The 20,906-nt window shown below is 51.7% G+C and overlaps 1 protein-coding gene across 2 annotated transcripts in view; it reads right to left on the minus strand.

Annotated features, from left to right (window-relative positions):
• The window catches only part of Kcnip3 (potassium voltage-gated channel interacting protein 3), a 63,605-nt gene that overhangs the window by 39,812 nt on the left and 2,887 nt on the right, over nt 1-20,906 (minus strand). For both annotated transcript variants that reach the window (XM_032904163.1, XM_032904164.1), the window contains exon 2: nt 13,390-13,555. In XM_032904163.1, the coding sequence (XP_032760054.1) occupies nt 13,390-13,555 (166 nt within the window). The remainder of the gene's footprint in view (nt 1-13,389; nt 13,556-20,906) is intronic.

The raw sequence follows: 20,906 nt of genomic DNA on the forward strand, positions 1-20,906 counted from the left end.
TATTTACTCGGTAAAAATGCGTGAGCCACCCACGTACTCTACACAGGGGTCTGTATCACACACACCCCCACCAAGCTCATCAAATATGCACAGTTGCAGGCCCCTTCCCTCTCCCTACCTCCTCAGCAGCTAGACCGGTGCTGTGTGAGATCTGTGGTGAGGGACCCTTACGATACAAGGACTCAAGTGCAGGGTCATGCACAGCTTGTGTGCAGTAGCCTGATGGAGCTGGATGGCGGGCAGATGGATGGATGGATGGACGGATGAATGGATGGATGGTTAATCCCCTTTGGCCACAGTCCTCACCTGTACAAGAAGCTTGTGATACCCACCTCAGGGCTTGTTAGTAAGCCCCGACATGCAGCAGCTCGAGCCATGCTGGCCTGTGGGCTGGCAGGGCCACAGGTGGAGACAGATACCTGGCACCCTGGTCTTATTCCAAGGCTTGGGCTTATTTAAAACAGAATCTACTTACGTCGCCACAGAGGGCTTCTCTCACCAGGAGTCCCCCGAATATGAGGCAGCTTATGTGTGCTGGCCTAAGGCTCAGCCTTGGCCCAGGACCATGGTGGTTACGACATGCTTATTGTGACTGGTCCTGGTTAGCTTTAGTTACCAACTGAACACGGCTCAGTCGCCTGTTAAGAGGGAACCGCAACTGAAGAATTGTTCTGACCAGAGCTGCCTGCAGAGCTGTCTGAGAGAGACTGTCTAGACTGATCAGTGTGGAAGGCCCCAGTCCAACATAGACAGCACCATCCCTGGGTAGGTAGGCCTGGGCTCTCTAGGAAAGTCAGCAAACCAGTGAGCTAACTAGTGAGCAGCTTCCCTCCACAGTCCCTGCTTCAGTTCCTGTCCCGGCTTCCCTCAGTGATAGATTGTGACCTGGAAATGTAAGCTGAATAAACCTTTTCCAACAGAAAAGCAAACCAGGACGCGTGCCAAGTACCCTGGCTGACTGCTACGTCTTCCTTAACCCTCCCAGCAGCCAGTGGGTTTGGTGTGCCACCACTCTCCTTCCTTAAGGTGAGGAAACAGAGGTTGAGAGGTGAAATTATTTGTTCCAGGTCACTTGGGTACAGTTTAAGGCCTTTCCAACCCTTTCTAGAACCCCTTGGGCTAACCCCAGGACTATCTTCCCTACTCCCCTATCCTCCTTGGGGGCTCCCCCTTTTTTCTCAGAGGGAACCCTTCTCTAGTTCACATGGCTGAAGGTACATCTAAAGATTGGGCAGAAAGGGATCCTGACCTCCATCTATGTCTGCAAAGTTCTGCCCCACAGTAACCCCTGACTCCTGGTACTACGGGGCCCATACAGACCAGGTTGCCCCTGTGTCAGGCAGGATCTCCAAGGATCCTTTTATCATGAGCTGACAGTGCTACCACAACAGACCCTGGTCTCCAACACACAGGCTGGAGGCATACTTACCACTGAGCCTGTGAAAATAGTGAACTGGAACGTGTGTGTGTGTGTGTGTGTGTGTGTGTGTGTGTGTGTGTGAGACCAGCTTGCAACACATGCAGTGACATGTGCAAAAGCATTGAAACACACACACACACACACACACACACACACACACACAGAGTGCAAAGTCTGCACAGAGCTTTCCAGCCTCCCCACACACTCACCTCAGTTTCCTTGTGAGATCTGTGTTTAAATAGCTCAGCCACCCACTGTGCAGCTCCCAGCAAGTGCTAAGATGGAGCCCCAGTTCTTTACCTGACCCCGTTGGATTTCACAAGCTTGGGACACCAAGGCTGAGAGAACTGTGTAGAGAAAGAGCCCCGTGCTTGGTGTTCCCACACATACACACCCAAGCTCAGCATCTCACATCTGTGCAGCAGGTCTGAGGCAAACCCGAGGAGTTGGGAAAGGAGTGAATGGCGTCTGCTCTTATGTTTGGGCATTTCCCCAACACCAGCAACGCTTGCAGAGGGGAATAGGTAGGGACTTGAGATCCTCACAAAGGGCCAAGGGATAAGCTGTACCTAAGTCCTTGCTTGTGCCTTTCTCTTTCAAGGGGGTTGCAAAAGATGGGGAGCCTCTGTCTAGTACAATAAATTCCTCAAGCACAGTTGGTTCCCAAACATGTGTGGGTAAGAAAGCAACCTGTCTGGTGAGGACTAACAAAGGAAAGGCTTTTCTGGCTCCTTTGTCCTCAACCAGACTCAAGGTCTACTTGCCAGATTTGTGGAGTTGCTAGGCAAGTATGTAATGCATGGGTGGGTGGGCTGATGGATGAATGGATACATGGATGTGCGGATGTGTGGATAGATGGGCGGGTGGACACATGGCAGGAAAGATAGACAAACAGGTGGATGGATGGACAGATGGATGAGTGAATTGATGGACCAACCATGTCCTCTCTTAAGCTCTCCCCATGGAAGGTGGTAGCAGTGTTGGCTGCTGATGGCATGGGTGTGGGTACCAGTATCTGCCTGGCCCAGAGCGAGCACACAGCTCACTTCCCCTCTGTGCTCACCCCCTCTCTCCAGCCACAGGGGGTGTTTAGGAGCCAGGCATCTTCCCATGCTGTTGATCAACCCCTGTGTGTTTGAGGCCAGGAGACAATGGCTTCTTGGATCCCTATCTCACCCCCAGCCTGAGATGCTTTCCTGCTTTCAGACTGACCCAGGCTGCTGCTGGCTGATGCCCTGGTTCCTGCAGATTCATCCTGTCATGGTGCCCTCTTGAAAGTTACAGGCCGTGTGGCGTGTTCATGGGCTTTTGTCCCTGCTGACTAACCAGTGCATCTGCTGCGGCTGCCATCATCCATCCATCCAGCTGATTCCTGCCCTAGACCCAGGGTTCTGCTCACTGAGGGCCATTTGCTGACTGTGGGAGTGCTGGACTGTGACTGTCACCAGCCTAACAACAACACCTTGTGCAACACCGCGTGCTGCAGAGGCTCGGTTTGTCCTCTGCAGTGCCTGGCCAGGAAGTGTCCCTTGATCTTGCCCCGCTGGCTGTCACTAAGCCAGTTTCTAGAACTCTCTTCAACCTTCTGGACCAGCTTTGGCTAAGCAAGGGTTTTGAGCTGTAGTCTCTGGGCTGTAAAAAAAAAAAACCCTTTACCATCTCCTTCCATGTTGGACTCTTCTTACGTAAGAGTGACTCTGTTGTTAAAACTATTTTTTGAGCCTAGTGTGGTGGTGGCTCCCCTTAATCCCAGTACTTAGGAGGCAGAGGCAAGTTTATCTTTGTGAGTTTGAGGCTAGCCTGGTCTACATAGTGAGTTCTAGGTCGGCCAGAGATTCATAATAGAGAGAAGAATTAAAAAATTAAAAACAAACAACCCCCCCAACTAACCACAGTCTTCCACATTATTTCCAAAGAGCAAGAGGCAAACCTTTGGAAAGGGGATGCAATTAGTTCTCTGCTGAAGGACACTCACTGTTCCCTGGTCCTCACTTTACCTCAGAGACACCTTGGTCCATGGTGTGAAGGTCAGGAGCTGTGGTCTGTGTGTCCAGAGAAAGATTTGTAAATGCAGATTTTCCTATGCCCCCACCCAGACCGTTTTAACTCTATTCCCTCTCTGTCACCTGAGCCTGCCCAGTTATTCACACTGAAATGAGGAAATACTGCAAAAGGAGGCCTTCAAAGGCGACATCCTTCAAGGAGACCCACCCACTCCCGCTGAAGCCTCTGGAGTAGCACAAGATGAGGCCACAGCCGTTCTTAGGAACACAGAGTCCTAACTACGAGAGTAGTTATTCACAGACAGGAGGGGTGGGCTGCCGACGGGAAGAGGTACTTGGTTCTTGGTTTGGCTCGGGGAATTGGGAACCAAGATGAATCCTGAGAGAGAGCTAGCGGCCCATAAATGCCAGATCCTGTGCCTTTAATCCTCAAAGGTGTGAAGTGGATGGATGTGTCAGAAATTAACAGACTATGTAAGACCTACCCTAAAAGGTTAAAATGGTCCACGAGGCCTGCTGCCCCGGCCTCTTCCGCCCCCTGGTGGGCAGATGGAGAAATGCCCATTAAGTGAGCTGCTTTGGCAGGTGTTGGGGTGGGGAGAGGCTTGGGACAGATGGTCCAGGGTGTGAGAGAGGGATGGACAGAGAGGTTGGAAAGGCTTAGGGGCACTTTCCTGAGAGGTGCCTGGGCTCCACTGTCCACGAGCATCTGTCTAGGGATAGTAAGTGCAGCCACCTCCTCTGCCTCAAGGGTTCTGCCTTTCCTCAGAGCAGCCCCAAACGTGTTCTTTCTCCATTCTGGAACACTTGAAAGTTGCTCCTGTCTCCATCTCCTACCATCTCAAAACATCTTCCAAACCTTCCACCGCGGAGGCAGAGACTGGGGCCGCTTAAAACTGTATACACCCGGGGAGAGCCTGGGTCTGGGAAGTATTTAACACACCTTTGTAGAGAATCCCAGCCTACGCATCAGTCAGCGCTCCAGCGTGCCCCTCCCCCTCTCCCCTTTATCTGACTTACAGAGGAAGGAGCCAGAACGGGCAGAGGTTGGGGCAGAGAGGAACCTGGACCACTGAAGCTTTATCAGCAGAAAACTCACCTCTCTCTGAAGAAAGACGGCTACACTGCTTGTGGTGGGCTTTAATGGGGTTCACCTCATTAGAAAAAACCTGGGAAAGGTTTGTCAGGTACACAGAACAATGGTGGAGCATAGGACCTTCCAGAATTCAGTCAACAGCAGCTAGGGACAGTGCTACCAAGAGGTGAGAGGTGAGAGGTGAGAGGTGAGAGGTGAGAGGTGAGAGGTCAGCCTTCCCTGTGGGGGTCTGGAAGCTATAACACACACAACCCCGACACACAGAAGAAACCTCAGCTCAGTGTTACAAAGTCATGCCCCATTATTGCTTGCCCAGCCACTGCTGTGGGGTCACAAAGAGCATGTTGTGTCCATTTGACGCATGAATAAACTGAGGGACTTGCTCAATGTCCAGCACCAGTACAGAACAGAGCCAGTCCAGGAGCCTGCTTGACAACGTAAAAGCAGAAAGCCATCCGTGGAGTGGCTCCCTTCACACATACCCGACATGACATCGCAATGACCTCATTTTTATAACCACTTCATCTTACAGATGAGGAAACGGATGTGGTGAGAGACTGGAGGTTGGCCTGGCAGATGGGCCTCTGTTTACAAGAATCACCTGACTTGCCGGGGAGAACTGGGTGGTGCTATGACTGGTACCCAGATGCACATGTCTAAGAGGCTCCGTCTTTTCTCTGCTAGAGAAGATGCCCTGTGGATGATCCCTAGTGGCCCTCGTCTGTTTCCCATTATTTAGGTATAACTGAGCCATCTTGTTTGTGCCCTGTGCGTTCTAAGCTCTCCCTGGGTTTCAGGTCAGATGGGCTCTGTGACAAAGGTAGAGAGGGTCCCTGCTGCCTTAGCTAACAGCCCTCCTGGCCTCTGTGGGTCCCTGTTGCCTTGAGGGGCTCTAAGATGAGACCCACGCACAGGACTCTCTCTCACTCTCTGGACTCTGTATCTTTCCCCATGAGCTTCAGCTGAAGTCCAAAGGAGAAACAAAGGTATGACTCTAGGTCACACTAAGGGACTGGGATAGCCTTGCTCTGTGACCTCCTTACAGCCTAGAAGAGTATCTTGGGAGAGGCCTTGAGCTCTGTCCTCCCCATCTAAACCCTTCAGTGACCTGAGGGGAACTTGGGGATGTGAGACCAGGGTGAGGGGTCTGACCCACACCTGACACAGGGTCAAGGCAATGGCCGTGGCTCTCCTGGATGTTCATGGATATAGCCTGGATGCCTGCTACCACTCTGGAGCCAGTGAGCATGCTCTGCAGAGTCCTTGTGCACCTGGGGAAAGACCCAGGATCCATCCTCCAAGCTCTTCTCAGTCCCGTCTTACCATTTTCTCATCTGGTGTTTTACGCTGCTCTTATTCCACAGATTTGGAAATGGGCAAATACATGGCAATTTTAAGCCTTTCTTCTTATACATGCTCTTTGTGGGCTGGCGGGGTGTCTCTGTGGGTAAAGGTACTTGACAAATGAGTCTGGCTTCCTGAATTTCATCACTGTGTATCACCCATGTGGAGATTGAAGGAGGGAACAGACTCCAAAGAGTGGTCCTCTGGTCCACTATGCCCAAGCTACAAGCCTGTGCACGCACACACCACTGCCGCTGCCACAGCCATCACCACCACTGCCACCACCACCACCAACAACAACAACACCAACAACAACAAGAACGTGCTATCTGCTAACTGATGGCTCTTAGGCGTGCCTGGCTTGCCTGTGGATGCTCCACACTAGGCATGACAGACTCCACCCCAAAGAGAGGTTGACAGCTCCAGTCTGGCTTGCTCACTGCTTAGCATGTCACCCCCTGGGTCCTTGACAGCTCCCCAAAGCAGAAGGCTGCTTTGTGTGTCACATGTCTCTGAGGGCTTATCTTTGTTTTGTAGATTTAATCACAGGTCTCTTTGGAGAATCATGTGACTGCTTTAGCTTCGGTCCTTTTCCTCCAATAAGGAGATAGGAAAAAGAGTCCAGGGGGTCCCGAGCTTCAAGGTCTGAGGCTCACCCAGTTCTCAGATCCCCATCTGCAAGATCCTCTGACCCCCTTTCCGGGTAGGAAGTGCCCCTGCCAGCCAGCAGGCCCTGCCAAGCTTGGATGAGAGGCAGAGAAGCAACACAGAAACAGCCACTGTGAAGCTCCCCTCATCCCACCTCCAGGCCGGATCTAGGCTCCCTGTCAAGTCTTCCGGTTGAGCTGGCTTCTGAAGAATTGAAGAAGGCTGTCATTGATAGATAGCCTCTATACACAGTCTCAATACACACTGGCCCCCTTTCCTCTGCTTCCTCTGTATGGGTTCTGATGGAAGGGGGAGGGAGAGAGGGAGCTGGGGAGCAGTAAGGATGGGGGAGCCCACATGTGCGAGGCAGGGAGGGCTCTCTGGAGCAGTTAGGCAGGCTTGGGTCCATATCCAATCTGAAGATAAGGATCCTGGCCACCCATCTCTTTCCAGGCTTATGAGTCTGGGAGCCTTGGCTTGGCCATCTGAGGGCCAGGGTTCCTTATGGGAATGCACAAAGCTCAGAGACTTATCCTTCTCCCAAGCCCCTTTATCTACGTCCCACCCCAAAGGGAGGAGTCACAGACCCCAGCCCCAAATGACGTCTTGCAGCACCTGGTACCCCTGTCTTAGCAAGGCACCCCTCACCTCGAGCCAGGTTCCCGGAGATGAAGCGGAAGAAGAAGCTGATGATGTCCCCCAGGTGCTTCTTACAGCCATGCTGACACTCCTGCAGCCTCGGGTAGCAGCCCTCACCACACCCCGACATGGTGCTGCCCGGGTCCTGGTTCTGTCCCGGCCTTTCCAAACGCTAGGCTCAGCACCCTTCTTCAGGCAGGACCTGCCCTCTCCACACTGGCTTCTAGCTTGCTTCTCTTTCAAATCTCTCTCAGTGTCTCTCTTGGTCTTAACCTATCTCCTGGCCCTTTTTTTTTTCTAGGTCCTGCTCTTAGGAAATCACCAAAGACTAACAGCCCTTCAGCCCAGGATCTGCTATGTCTCCCTGACCCTGCCTGGTACCTGCATTTATCCCTCAACCTCCAGGACCTGGGAGCTCACTGCTCCCCAAATAAATGTCAGCAGCTGTAAAAAGCCTGGTTGGGGGTGGGCATTGCTCTCACTTCAGGAGAAGGTGGCGCCCAGTGTGACTTGCAACTCAGGGTGTGAACCCTACAGATGCAGGGACTTCCCATAGCCTGTTCCCACACTGCCCCAGGCTTCAGCCTCTTGACTCCTGGCTTCTACTTATTACCCAGAGCCCCACCCTACCTGAGTGTCTGAGAAGTAGCAAACAGAAAGGAAGTGGTCTCTCTCATGAGGACAGAGCTTGCTGGAGCAGGAACCACTGACTCCCCACTCCCTTTACTGGACACTTGGTAAATGCCAGACAGCTTGCCGAGGTCTGGCTACCAACGAGGCACCCAGTCTTCTCTCTGCTTTTCTTGTAGACACCAGGATTTGTCAGAGGGAGGACTATGTACAGTAGGAAGCTGCTATTCTAGGGCTAGGGATGTAGCAGTCAGTAGAACGCTCACCTGACATGCATGAACCCCCAGCACCTCCCAGCAAAAAGTTGTGGCTAACACCTTTAACCCTGTTTGTTACACAGGGATTGGAGACAAAAGGGTCAGAAGTTCAAGGTCAGCCCCAGCTACATAGCAAGTTTGAGGCCAACCCGGAATATTTGAGAGCCTGTTTCGAAGCAAAACAGAAAAACGACAGCGCCATTCTCCCATGTTTCTTGCAGTGAGTGTGACCTAGTTCTGGCTGGTGAAATGTAAACAGCCTTCTAGAACTTTCTCTGCTTGTCTTGCTTTACTGACACCGTCAGCCACATTTTTTTCTCCCATGCGTCCTTTCCTTTCTTTTGCCTAGAATGATGCCAGAATGGCTAGAGCTGAAGTAACAACCACTTTGCAATTGGGCCAAAGAAAGGGCTAACCACTTTGCAAATAAGAAGAAAATGACCAAAGAACAGAGCTTGCAATCCTTTTGCAGTCACTTCCTAACTCAAATGGAGTCACTGTTGCTCAAAGCGTCTGTTACATGCACAGATAGGAGAGTCAAAATGCCTCTTCTAAAGCAGGAGCTGAACTTGTGTGCACTGTACACTCTACCAGGTGAAGAAACTGCAGGGTTCAGTGACACTTGCCATGTACCTGGTCATGTAGGCTGCTCTGAGCTATTTACTGAGTACACACAAAGGCTGTACAGCAGGGCCGGCAGGCAGCACAGGCCTTGTGTCTACTAACCCAGGGTGTGCAGCAACAGTAGAGAATGTGTCTAAGACAGGTTGTGACACCCTCCCCGTCTATGCAGGCCTGGACAAGAGAACCACACGCGCTCAAGTTTCCAGAAAACTCGTTTCTTTGGCAATATTCTCTTTTCCTTTGCATACAGCAAGTCGCAGGCTACTGAGCTATTAGGAGATAGATTGAAGTTTGTTGATGTTAGGGATCTGTGAGCCCTGAGCTACCCTTCCCCCATCCCCTCCCCAGGAACTGAGAATCTATTGCTGGCCTCAGTCCTAGTAGATTGTGTGTGTGTCTCTATCACCAGGTCTGTCGATGTGGTTGAGATCTAAGCCAGGGTATGGGGTGGACAGGTAGGCAGGCAACTCAGCCCTTGCTGCTCCATCCTCCCTTTGGGTCACACTGATTTCTGTTTGAGGGAAATCGCATGTGCCTGACAGGGTGGCGGGAAAGGTGACACTAAGCTGTGAGGCACCTTAGGGCAAGGGCAGTAGAAAGGAACATCTTCCCCATCCTTGCGGCAGGGAGAGGAGAATGTTGTGCCCAGCTGCTTCTCCTGCAGCCTGGGAGGAGTTGTGGCCTGAGGGAACCTTTCCCATTGATCATGGCCTGTGGTTAACCATGGGGTCAGGTGTCAGGGAGGTGGAAGGGGGACATGGTCAGAGAAGGACCTATCTGGGGTATGAATCCTTTCTAAATGCTTTTGAGAGGGTGCCAGGACTGAGCAGGTGCCTGACAGCCCAGGAGCCAGGTGGCCTCTCCTCTTAGCCATGGCAACACCTGCCCATAAACAAAGTACCATTTATCCTATTGACTTACATTACTCATCATTCAAGCGGAGAGCCGCCCTTTCTTGGCTGCCCTGACCACATGCTGTCATGTGCACAGTTAGCCAGCAGGTGGCAGCCAAGCTCAGCTGTATCCTTCAATTGCAGACAAGGGGCCACTCTTAAGCCTCACCGGGATTGACTAGCCCCTGGTTTTAGACCCTCCAGCCCTTTCGCTGCTGTGCACACGCTCGGAGGTCACATATATCACTGTCATTAACCAAAGGGCTTGTTCCACATCCTGCTATTCTTCCCCTCGCCCCATTCCGGAACAGGAGATTAACACCTATTAAAGACAGGGAGGTTTGGAAGCAGCTGAAAGATTCAGTCACAATCAAACGCAGGTCATAGTACTAAACGCGATCTACCTCTCTGTTCAGAAGGTGGCCCAGGGACCAGGTGAACCCAGGAGGTGGTCCTTCAAGCACCCTACCCACTCAGTGCTCTCCCTGTCTCCAATACTTTGGGTTCATTTGAGAGAATTTAGGCTCTAGAGGTAGAAGCCCTAAGAGGAGACATCCAAGGGGCTATTGCCCCAAAGCCTAAGATGGTCACCTGGCCCCTTTGGGCTGCCCTTGTCAGTTAGTAAGGGTCAGCTGATAAGAGACAGGTAGGTATAGTTGGTCCTGGGGGTAGCTTTCAGAGCGACACAGAGCATGGAGGAGGACAGTGTCTCAGCTTGGTGGTATCTCTGGGAATCCTAGACACTCATCATCGGGGACTACAGTAGCTCCCTAGGCAGGGCCACAGACGACGTAGACCTCTAAGGAGTGAAGGCTTGGTTTGCTCTGTTGAGAAGTCTGCACTCTGGAGTGGATTAAAGAAGGCCACTCCAGGCTGCGGCTTGAGGCACAGGGAGTCCATAGGTCCTTTCTTGAATCGGAACTGACCCTGTGACTTGAATGGCTGATTAGCCTGTGGGCCTGCACTTCAGGAGGGCTGGGAGTACAACCTTGGCTCCATGAATGGTGCCGTTGTGTGACTCGGAAGCGGGAGCTGCTCAGTGTGACAGCTGGGATGTAGGCTTTGTCACATTGTGGCTCCCTGCTCCTCCAGAGTTTCTGTGACTTTCCCCGGACCCAGGGTCTCCGCCTTTTGCTTAACTCGGGCAGCCAGGACCTCAGGCCATTTGGGGAGGATTTAGTCTAACTTAGATAATTGAAGAAACCCAAATCTCACAGACTTCCTGGGGAGGCCAGACTCGAGAAGCAGGTCTGTCCAGTTGGCGGAATGGCTACAGCTGAAACACGCCTCCCTCTGAAGGCATTCTGCCAGGAAGGGCCACCCACAGAGAAGTCCAGAGTCATAGCTCCTGGCACACTGAGAGGTCCCTAGGGTCCTGGGCTGAGAACGGCTGCTTCTGGGTGGGGAGTCGAGCTGCCTGACCTACCCTCTGGACCCATGCATCTTAGAGACCCTGCTGGTATGCCCCTGTTAATGCCCAGGGCACAGACACAACTGGACTAGTCCTTACACACACACACACACACACACACACACACACACACACACACACACACACACACACCCCTTGAGGTCCCTGAGTCATGCCCATTCTGTGTTGAGGTCCCAATTCACCTAAGTCTTGGGGACGTTGTGCTGGGCTTTGACCTCCACTTAGCAATCCCTGACACCTGTTTTTCTGATTCTACAGCTGAATGGAAAAACCCCAACAAGGGCAGCGTCTGGGCTGCTGGACTGCACGGGCACCCAGTGCTCAGGATACCGTGGCAGGCCTCACTGGACATGTGATGGAGTCCCCTGAATGGTGCTTATTGTTCTGTGCACCCAGAGGCTGAGAAGCAGACTCATCAACCACAGTGTGGCATTTCACACACACACAAAATCGCCAGTGTGTCCACACCAACGGAGTCCTCCCTACGGGACATAGATGGATGTGTTCGGACTGCATTGCCAAAGCTCAGGAGCTCACCCAGGGGAATCAGAGCGTGTGGAATCTCTACTCTGACTTCCGTGGGGTCCCTGCCTGAAAGGTGAAGGTACTTCTGGGCCCCAATCTGGAAAACTGGACAAGGCATTTAATCTATTATTTACTTAGTACCTGTGGACTCTGAAGTAAAATGAAGTAAAGGAGAGGGGATTGGCTGCAGCTCCTTATTCACGCAGCTTTACACAGCTTGCTTCCCATCAGCCATACCTCCTCTCAGTGTATGGCAACTTCTGATAAACATGCCCGTCCATGTACATACAGGCTGGGCTGGGTTGCTCCATGTTATCCTGGCCTTACCCTGTACTGTGTACCTCTGAAGGGAGCGACTGGGAAAAGGCGCTGTCTTCTAAGAAGCCACCCTGAATGGGGTGTGACCACACCCTGCTTGCTCTCAGGCTCTCCACCCAGTGCCATCACAAGGGTACAGTTCCATCCAGAGCCACTACCGCCCAGCAAATCGGGTTTCGGGACAGAGCAGGATTTATGGAGGGAAACAGAGGGCTTGGCTGTAGCTGTTTTATTCTGCCTGTCCAGGAAAACTCACGATGACAGACACGAGAGAGGTGAGACTCTGAGTTTGAAGGGGACAGAAAGCTGAGCTATCTTGGGTGGGTGGAGCTGAGTCCCCTTGGACACACCCAGAGGCCACACCAGAGTACCACAGCTCTTGGAGCCCACTCTGGTGCAAATCACACACGTTCCATTGCCTGCAAGACCTTAAAACAGCTGGGGCCTCGGGAGGGCTCCCCACATGTACTAGTGCTTCCATGGGAAAGGTTCAGAGACACATGTCAGCTAAGAGTGACATTAGTTCACAAGGGGCAGGGCTCTTGTGGAACAGAATCAAGCTAAGAGCAAGTCAGGGTTGGCTTTGCCGATAAAGATGAGGTCTTAGGATGCAGCAGCCTTGTCCCTTCACACACATGCACAGGCCACTGTGCTTGCTCTCTCTCCTCCACTCAGGAGCACCAGCCAACCTGGGAGGCTAGGAACACTGAGTGTGTCCATTGTCCGACAAGGAGACTGAGGCTCCCTGGAGATCACACAACAAGAGTTTGTGGTTTAAGAAAACGTACAAAGCAGGTCTCCGGGCCGAGCATGTACCTCGTTCCCATGACAGATTCTCATACATGCCTCTATGCCATCAAAAACATATGTGGTATGGGGAGGGACCTTGCGGCCGATCCTGGAATGCTGGTGTGGGATTGCATTTCCACATGCACGGCATATGCACGTGGGTGTGTATGCACTCTCACGTGCAAAGGTGTGAGTGTGTATGTGTGAGAGACTGCAGGGGCTCTGTGAGGTTATCTCTGCATTTTCTGTACTACTGTTCCTCATAAATCCCCCCAAATAACTGTGGATAAGCACGGTTATTGCTGCTGGCCTTACTCCCATGCTACACACACTCCACAATGCCAGCCTCAGTCTCTGGGCACATGGGACAAGAACCAGGAAGTACTAGATCTGCCCTGTGGGTAGGTACAGGGCCCTTTTCTGTTGAGGACTATGAAGGATCCATGAGATGTTCAAAATAGCTCTGCAGGTGAGTGCTGGGTGAGGGAGGACCTGGCTTCTCGGCCTCCAGCCTGTTTCTATCTCCCAGCTTCTCTCTCAAAACCTGCATATGGTCCCAGTTTGCTGTCTCCTTGTCCTGCACTCCCGTCCTGTACTAGAGCTTGGGTTTCTGTGTGGAACAGGCATCAGTGAAGGGAGAGTGGGAATGAGTGGAGACAAGTTTCCCAACAGAGTAGGAGGCAGTGTGGTCCAAGATGGCCTCTGTGGCCTCAGGAATGACAGAGCCCAGTGGGACTGTCTCTCTCTGGACCCCAGTCACTCTTGTCCTACCTGAGCCTTGTGGGGCAGCACTGGACAGGATCCACTTGATTAAGCAGCAACGCATCAGGGCCTGGCGGGTGAACCGTGGCCTCTGCCACTTGATGCCTTCCCTCTTGCTCAGCGGTATGCGCCCAGGGTCTCCCAGGAGGCTGCCATCCGATGCCTTCATTGCTTCCTGCAGAGGGAGTGGAAGGAGGAGGCTTCCTAAGCACAGGCTCACAGGAGGGACCTCCAGAAGGTCCTATGGGCCACTCTGATGTCCTGGGTGAGGCCAGTCCTAACCCTACCAGGAACCTGCAAGCTGCAGCAGTGCTGGCTGCAAGACCCCCTCCAGTGCCACCCCCGAGCCCTGCTGCCCCCACCATACCTCACAGTTTCTTTCCGTCCTGCACTCAGGCTCTGACATAGGGCAGGGCCCCAAAAGAAGGGTTCCAGGGAAGCAAGGCCACAAGTGAGCCCTGCCTTGTTCATCCCAAGCTGCCCCCCCCCCAGCATGGCTGACAGAGCTGAATAGCTCCTTAGAGAACTCACTGAAGCCTAGAGAAGAGAAGAGAGAGGGTTCACATGGGGGATACCTACTGTGAGGTAAGTGTACTTCCTTCCTCCCGGTAAGGGCCTTGCTTGGCCTTGACTGGAAGTGAGCCTGACTGTGGATGAAAACCTGTGTGATCACGAAAAGAAGCCTGCCCTGCCTGTGTCCGTCTGGCCAGCTAATTAGGGGAAGCTGGAAAAGCAGGTGTTGAGAGACAGTGGGACCTAGATTTGAGTAGGTATGAATCAGAAAAGGTCAACCTGGAGCCACTGTGGAGGATTCGGAGCAGAGAGGTTTGTTTGCCTAGGGCAATACTGGCCTTCAAGCCTGTCCATCAAAGTGTCTGCCATCATTAGTCCCTAGTGGTGGCAGGGTAGCTCATGGCTGGGTAGGCTGCAGACAGCCATGACAGCCCCTCTGGGTTTTTGGTTTGCTTCATCTGTGTTCTGTCTCCCACTAGCACAGCGATGGAACCGGTAGATCTTGGCTCACTGTTGTGCCCTCATACTCTCAGCAACAACCCCTACACTCTTTCCCTTCTGCAAGGCTCATGAAGGGATGCCAGGGACATGGAAGGAGGCATCTCCCTACACGGATTGTGCACATGCATCTGCGTACTTGAACACACGTACATACACTGATCCCCCCTCAGGCACATGCTCCCACATACCCTGCCCTGGCTGGGTCAGAGGCACCTTCTACATTATCATGCATCTCATTCAGGAAAGGAACGGCCTTGATGGATAAAATCTGTATATTGATCAAGGAGTAGGGGGCAGGGTGATACTCCATCATCTCGTGAATTCACTGATGAAGACGCTACACTTGGGGAGGGGAGCAGAAGCTGGGATGGACCTCAGGACTTCAACACCATTAGCAGGGGCCCTTCACTAGAAGCCCACCCCACTCTACCCCCATCCACTAGTAGATTTTGTCTCAAACCCTAGGCAGATGTGGAGGACCCTGTGATCCCCCAGGGCAGGCTGAGACCCCCTAGTGCATGCTACACATTATCTTGTCACAATCCTATGAGGTGGGTCACACCACCTTTCTATAGGTAAGGAAACGGAGTCTCCGAGGAGTGTGGGGACGTGTCACACTGTGGTGTGGCACTGACTCCAAAGTTCAGATAATCTTAACCACAGGCTTCCAAAGTGACTGTTCATGGAGCCAGGTCCCTGGAGAGATTTCAGAAGGTGGGTGTTGGGGGTCCCTTAGCCAGATCTACAATCTCCCAGAGTAATTGTTATGAGTGCCCTGGGATAAAGGGTCCTAGTGCCATTTTTCTCCCTGGTAGAGAGTCAGGGTGATAGCTAGGCACCTGCACTGGCTTCCTCTACCTAGCTGAGTGGTCAGAGTTCTCAATTTGAGCCCCTCAAGAAAGTGCTGTGATAGTTTCCCTTCCTGAGGTAGGAAGCTCTGAAGAGAAAGAAGGGCAGAGTAAAGGGGGCCTGTCCCCAATCCCACAGAAGAGTCAAGCCTGTGGCCTGGGCCCATCCCACGAGGGAGGCAGGAGCAGAGATGGGTGAGCGCGGGTCATCTTCATGAATATTTGACACTTGTCTGTCTGGGAGAGGGTCTGATTGAGCTGCCAAGGAATGTTAAATGGCTCTCCTGACACTCTCTTCTTGCCTCCCAGGCTCAAAGGCTTTGAGGGGAGGGAGGTGACCCCATTGCCCCCTCACTCTTATAGGCTCCGTGAGGGGAGGTGACAAAGTGAGGGCTGCTGGGTCACTGAGGACAGTGGAACAGGCATTAAACATCCATTTGCCCCTGCTGGGAGTCCCTGATGGCTTCCTGTCACTTTGTAAATCAAACCATGTCATGTGCCTGCCCCCAGCTCCCTGTGCTCCTCTTAGGCTGCCTCTCTCCACAGCACTGCCTGAGTATTGGGTATCAGCTGATCTGGGCACTGGGTGCTTGTCCCCGGGATGCTCGTCCCCTGGATGCTCAAGGCCACACTCAGGTGTCAGACCCCTGAAGCGCTGCTCTAACTAGGTCATTCCTTTGTGCGTCCACCTCAGCCTCTGTGGCTCCAGCTCCTGGCAGTATGGAGTATAGCTGATTATTCTGCCTTCTCAGTTCACTCCAGAATGTCATTCCGAGACTACTAGTGTGCGTGTGTGTGTGTGTGTGCGTGTGCGTGTGCGTGTGCGTGTGTGTATAAATTGCTTGCTCTATCATAGAACCTGGCACCTAGGAGCCCTTAATTTTTCAAACTCTACGGTAAAAGGATAATCCATCCAGAAGAAAGATGCACAGACATGTCACCAAAGGGAACAGAGATGGCATGTAAACACATGGGAAAATGCCATCTTCTGTCATCACGGAAATGTCCATTGACAACCACCATGAGAGCCAGCAAGATGGTTCAGCGGGTAAAGTGCCCAATGTCTTAAGTTTGATTTCTAGAACCTACACAAAGGTGGACTTCACAAAGGTGGCGAGAATGGGCTCAAAAAAACTGATCTCTGTACCCCCCACACACACAAATACATTTTTTTCTTTTCTTTTTTTCTTTTCTTTTTTTTTTTTTTTTTTTTTTCAGAGCTGGGGACCGAACAGGGCCTTGCACTTGCTAGGGCAAGCGCTCTACCACTGAGCTAACCCCAACCCACAAATACATTTTTAAAGAAAGTCACCATGAGGGAGTTGAAGAGATGGCTCAGTGGTTAAGAGCAGTGGCTGCTCTTCCAGAGGACCCAGGTTCAATTCCTAGCACCTGTATGGCAGCTCACAATTTTCTGTAACTTCTGTTCCAAATGATCTGAAACCCTTATACAGAAATATGTAGGCAAAACACTAGTGTCTATAAAATGAAAATAAATAATTTGAAAGAAAGAAAGAAAGCCACCATGAGAAACACTTTGTGCCTAAAATAAAAACTAAAACTAATGCAGTACAGATAGGGACCCTGGGCTATTTCTACCTGGTCCCTGGGAACACTGAGTACTTTAGCCACTCAGAAGAACAGCGCGGTAGGTCCTTAGCAAACAGAACACAGAGCTAACACGTAACCAGGCAATATCAGCCTTGGGTGTTTGTCCCAGGTGGTTGAAAATGTATGTTCAAACAAAAACTTACTACTGAATATTCATGGTAGTTTTATCTGTAAGAACCCCAAACTGGAAACAGCCGGATGTCCCAGAGTGGCGAACCTGAGAGTGGTACAGAAAAGCTGTCTCAGAAATTCTCACCCATGAGAAGGGAGGACCCGCACTCTCGTCACAACTTGAAGAGTCAGAATTAAGCAGAATGAAAAAGCCAGTCCTGAAAGGTCACATGCCACGTGAGTCTATTTACATAGCAGTTTGAAATGACAGCACATTAGCAATGGAGAGCAGATTAAAAGGCCAAGAATTGGGTGGGGGAAGGGCAGAGGGACGAGAAAGGTGTGGTTATGAAAGGTCGATAAGAAGGACCTTTTGGGGACGGAGCTATTGTGTATCTTGATGGTGGTGGCGGATCACACAAATTACAGCTGACAATATTCAACACACACACACACACACACACACACACACACACACACACACACTCAAGCCACTGCAGCAACTTGTGTGAGATTGGTGGCAGCATCAGTGTCTGTGTCATGGGGCTGAGCTTGTACTGGTTGGGCTTTGTTTTTAAACAGGGTCTAGTTATTTAGAGCTGGTTAGCCTGAAATTCAGAGAGAGTCACCTGACGCCACCTCTTGAGTGCTGCCACCGCTTCTTGAGTTCAAGGACTAAGGCCTACGCTGTATACCCAGCTTGTACTAGGATTTTGGGTTTTCTTTTTTTTTTTTTTTTTGTTTTGTTTTTTTTTTGGTGTTTTTGTCTGTCTGTCTGAGTCAGGGTCTACTATATCCCAGGGTGGCATCAAATTCAGTTTTCTAGGAATGGCCTTGACCCTCCTGCTCCTTCTGCTCCTGTCTCCCTGATACTAAGATTGGTGGTACATGCCACCACTATGACATTGATGAGTCTTCCCTAGGAAAACTGGGCAAAGTAGACGTAGGGCATGTGCTCTTTTGTTAAAGTCATACTTAGCTCAATTAGAGTTTCCTTTGTGGTTGACAAGACTACTTAGTGTGTGAAAGCGCTTGGGGGTCACCCCTGGGGACTTGAGTTCAACTCAAGGACCCACATGGTAGAAGAACTGAACTCTGCAAATCATCCTCTGACCTCTGACCTCTGACCTGCATGTACCTGTGCATGCGTGTACCTGTGTATGTAGGTGGAGCAGAGAGCCTAATGACAAATGCTTAGGATGTGCTGAGATGAGGGCAGAGATGCAGGTTTCAGGGTCAGAGCCTGTCCCCATGGAGACAGAGGGAGAACAGCAAATCCTGATGGTGGTCCAGCTTGGTACTAGACACTGTTGTCCCGAGCATGTTCAGCATGTTAGCCCATTGACCCCAACATCCTACCGCACAGTTCCTTACCCAACGTAGGTTCCCTGAAAGCCATGAGGCCCATGGGACAGTTACCTGGCACACTGCTTATGACCTGCAGGGAATAACTTCTCCTTTGAGGGCCTGTCTGGGAAAAGGATGGAGTCATACTACTGAGGAGCCCAAAGGTGAGACTCTGAGTAGCTGTATAGTAGGTAGTATATAGTCCCTGGCCCCAGAGAACCCCAAATATCAGCCCAGGGGAAGATTAGTAGAGGTATCCAGTGAGCGTATGCTAGCTGAATGGGGCGGGATACATAGATGAAGGTTATTGACAGTTCTGACAAGTTTCTATTAAAATACCCAGCAGTTCACCAGAGGTATATCTTAGGCATAAAAGTGCATGCAAAGTGTATCATTACACATGCACACACACATGCTCATGCACACACACACATACACACACACCACCACCACCACCACCACCACCACCACCACCACCACCACCACCACCACCAAACAAAACAAGCACACTGTCTCATGAATGGAAACCACACTGAGAAGTTTTCTAAAAGCAGCCAGGACACACTGGATGCTGGTGCAGAGGCCACACCTTGCTTTGCGTAGTCGGGGGAATCCAGGACAGGCTGGCATTATTGCAGGCAGCTGAATGCAGAGGGAAGAGGCCCATGGCCAGCCAGGCAGAGACTTGAATGCTGGAACCACATGTCCTCCTTGGGAAATCGTGGACAGAGGACTTGACTACCGCAAGCCTGAGTTTCTTCATCTATAGATAAGGTTCATGGCATGCCCTCCCAGAGTTACAGGAAATATAGGTGAAGTTCTAAATACAAAAATAAGTGCCCACCCACCGTGGTAATTATCGCTGTCTTTCTGACCCTGATTAGGGGTCTTATGTGCAAGGCAGCAAGAGGAATCCCCACACCCCTAATCCAGGAACATTGTGTCTGAAGATCTAAAGAACTATGCCCACATGAACACAAGGGTTCTGTTGCCTGGGGACCGTGTCACCTGCCTGCTTGTTTTTATTAAAGAGCAAGCCAACAACAACAAAAAAAATCAAACCAGCCACAAAACAAACAAAACCCCAGACCTCTACTCTGTAGAGTCAGAAGTGCAGCTAAGGATTAGAGTCTTCTCCCACCAAATAGAAGATTTGGGGCCTTGATAGGGGAGGGGTGCTCGAGGTTCTCAGAGGCCAGTGTCTGAGCCAGATGTGGGGTTAACCTGCACCCCTCCTTCTATAGGGACCGCCTAGATGCATTCTGGCTTACCCAGCACCCACTAGTTGTTTGCTCTATTTCCGTCGAACGGGACAGATGGCAGAAAGCAGTGGTGGGTGTTGTGTCGTGCAGGCCCCCAAGGACTGGAGAGCTTTGAGAGCCTGAGTTCTCTCCACCCACCCCTGGGCACAGACAGATGTGAGCTAGGTAGGTAGTTCATCCTGGCAGGGGAAGCTGAAGTCACATGTCCCTGTAGGTGGGAGCATGCACATACACAGGAATGTACATACCCTCATACGTGCACACGCGTGCATGCACACACCCCTGGTCCTTACATTCAGGGTGTTGCAGCAGCAGAGGATAGAATTGTACTGTCCTAGTCTTGCATCTGGTGCCTGCCAACTTGCCAGGACATGAGCTCCGCTCCCCTTGACAGCGAGGACACCCCCATTAACTCAGGAATGGACTTATGCTGCTCTTCAGAACGCCTTAAGTTATACTCAGCCGCCAGGTGTATAAGGTCTAGGCTAAATGTGTTGGTAGAGGATTTTATCCTCCTAGGGGGTTAGTGATATGAGACCATGACACAGAGGAGCTAAGTAACCTGTCTGTGGACACACAGCTGATATATGAAGAAGGAGCTAGAGCAGAGCCAGGACCCGACCGATACAGAACCAGGGCTCACAGACAACAGGGGCAGCCCTGAGCCCTCATCAAGCCTCTGTGGCCAGGGCTCTCCAGTACCACATCATGAGGGTCGGTGCTGATGGGCTAATGGGCTGGTCTGTATATTTATGGGGTACTGGGGACAGCAGCAGTATGGCATTTCCAGCTTCCCACAGAACAACACAGGGGGCTGAGCCCATCTGGGGCCCAGGCAGAGGTTTTGCGTATGTCCTAGCCCCCCAGTAGGAAGTTGGAGGTTTGGAGAAGGACAGGTTTGCATGGGGACAGAACCCTAGCTAGAACTAAGCTTCCTGAGACCTCTGCCCTGAGTGCCTATCTGGAAAGAGGCTTTTCCCACAAGGCCTGGCGAGGGCATGATACCAGGGAAAAGGATCTCCTCTTTGTCCCAGAGGTCACCCACAGTCGGGAGGCAGGGGAAAGCAGGAGTGACACCTTAGTCTAGCATCTTTGCTCACCCTCACTGAGTGTGAGGGGAGCACAAACCTGACTTAAGGATAGAGTGCTGAGACAGGCCAGAGTGGGAGAGCCCAGGGACAGGCCCCTCTTGGCTGTCCTCCTGCCTGTCAGCTCCCCTTGCTCCAACTCTGGCACTGTCACATGGCTGCGCTGTGGCACTCTAGGATGTGGGCTGATCACAGCTGACAGATGCACCTGTTCAAGGGGGGGAGACGTCAGTCAGCTGGGAGCT

Source organism: Rattus rattus, chromosome 5, assembly GCF_011064425.1.
Source record: "Rattus rattus isolate New Zealand chromosome 5, Rrattus_CSIRO_v1, whole genome shotgun sequence".
Taxonomy (NCBI): Eukaryota; Metazoa; Chordata; class Mammalia; order Rodentia; family Muridae; genus Rattus; species Rattus rattus.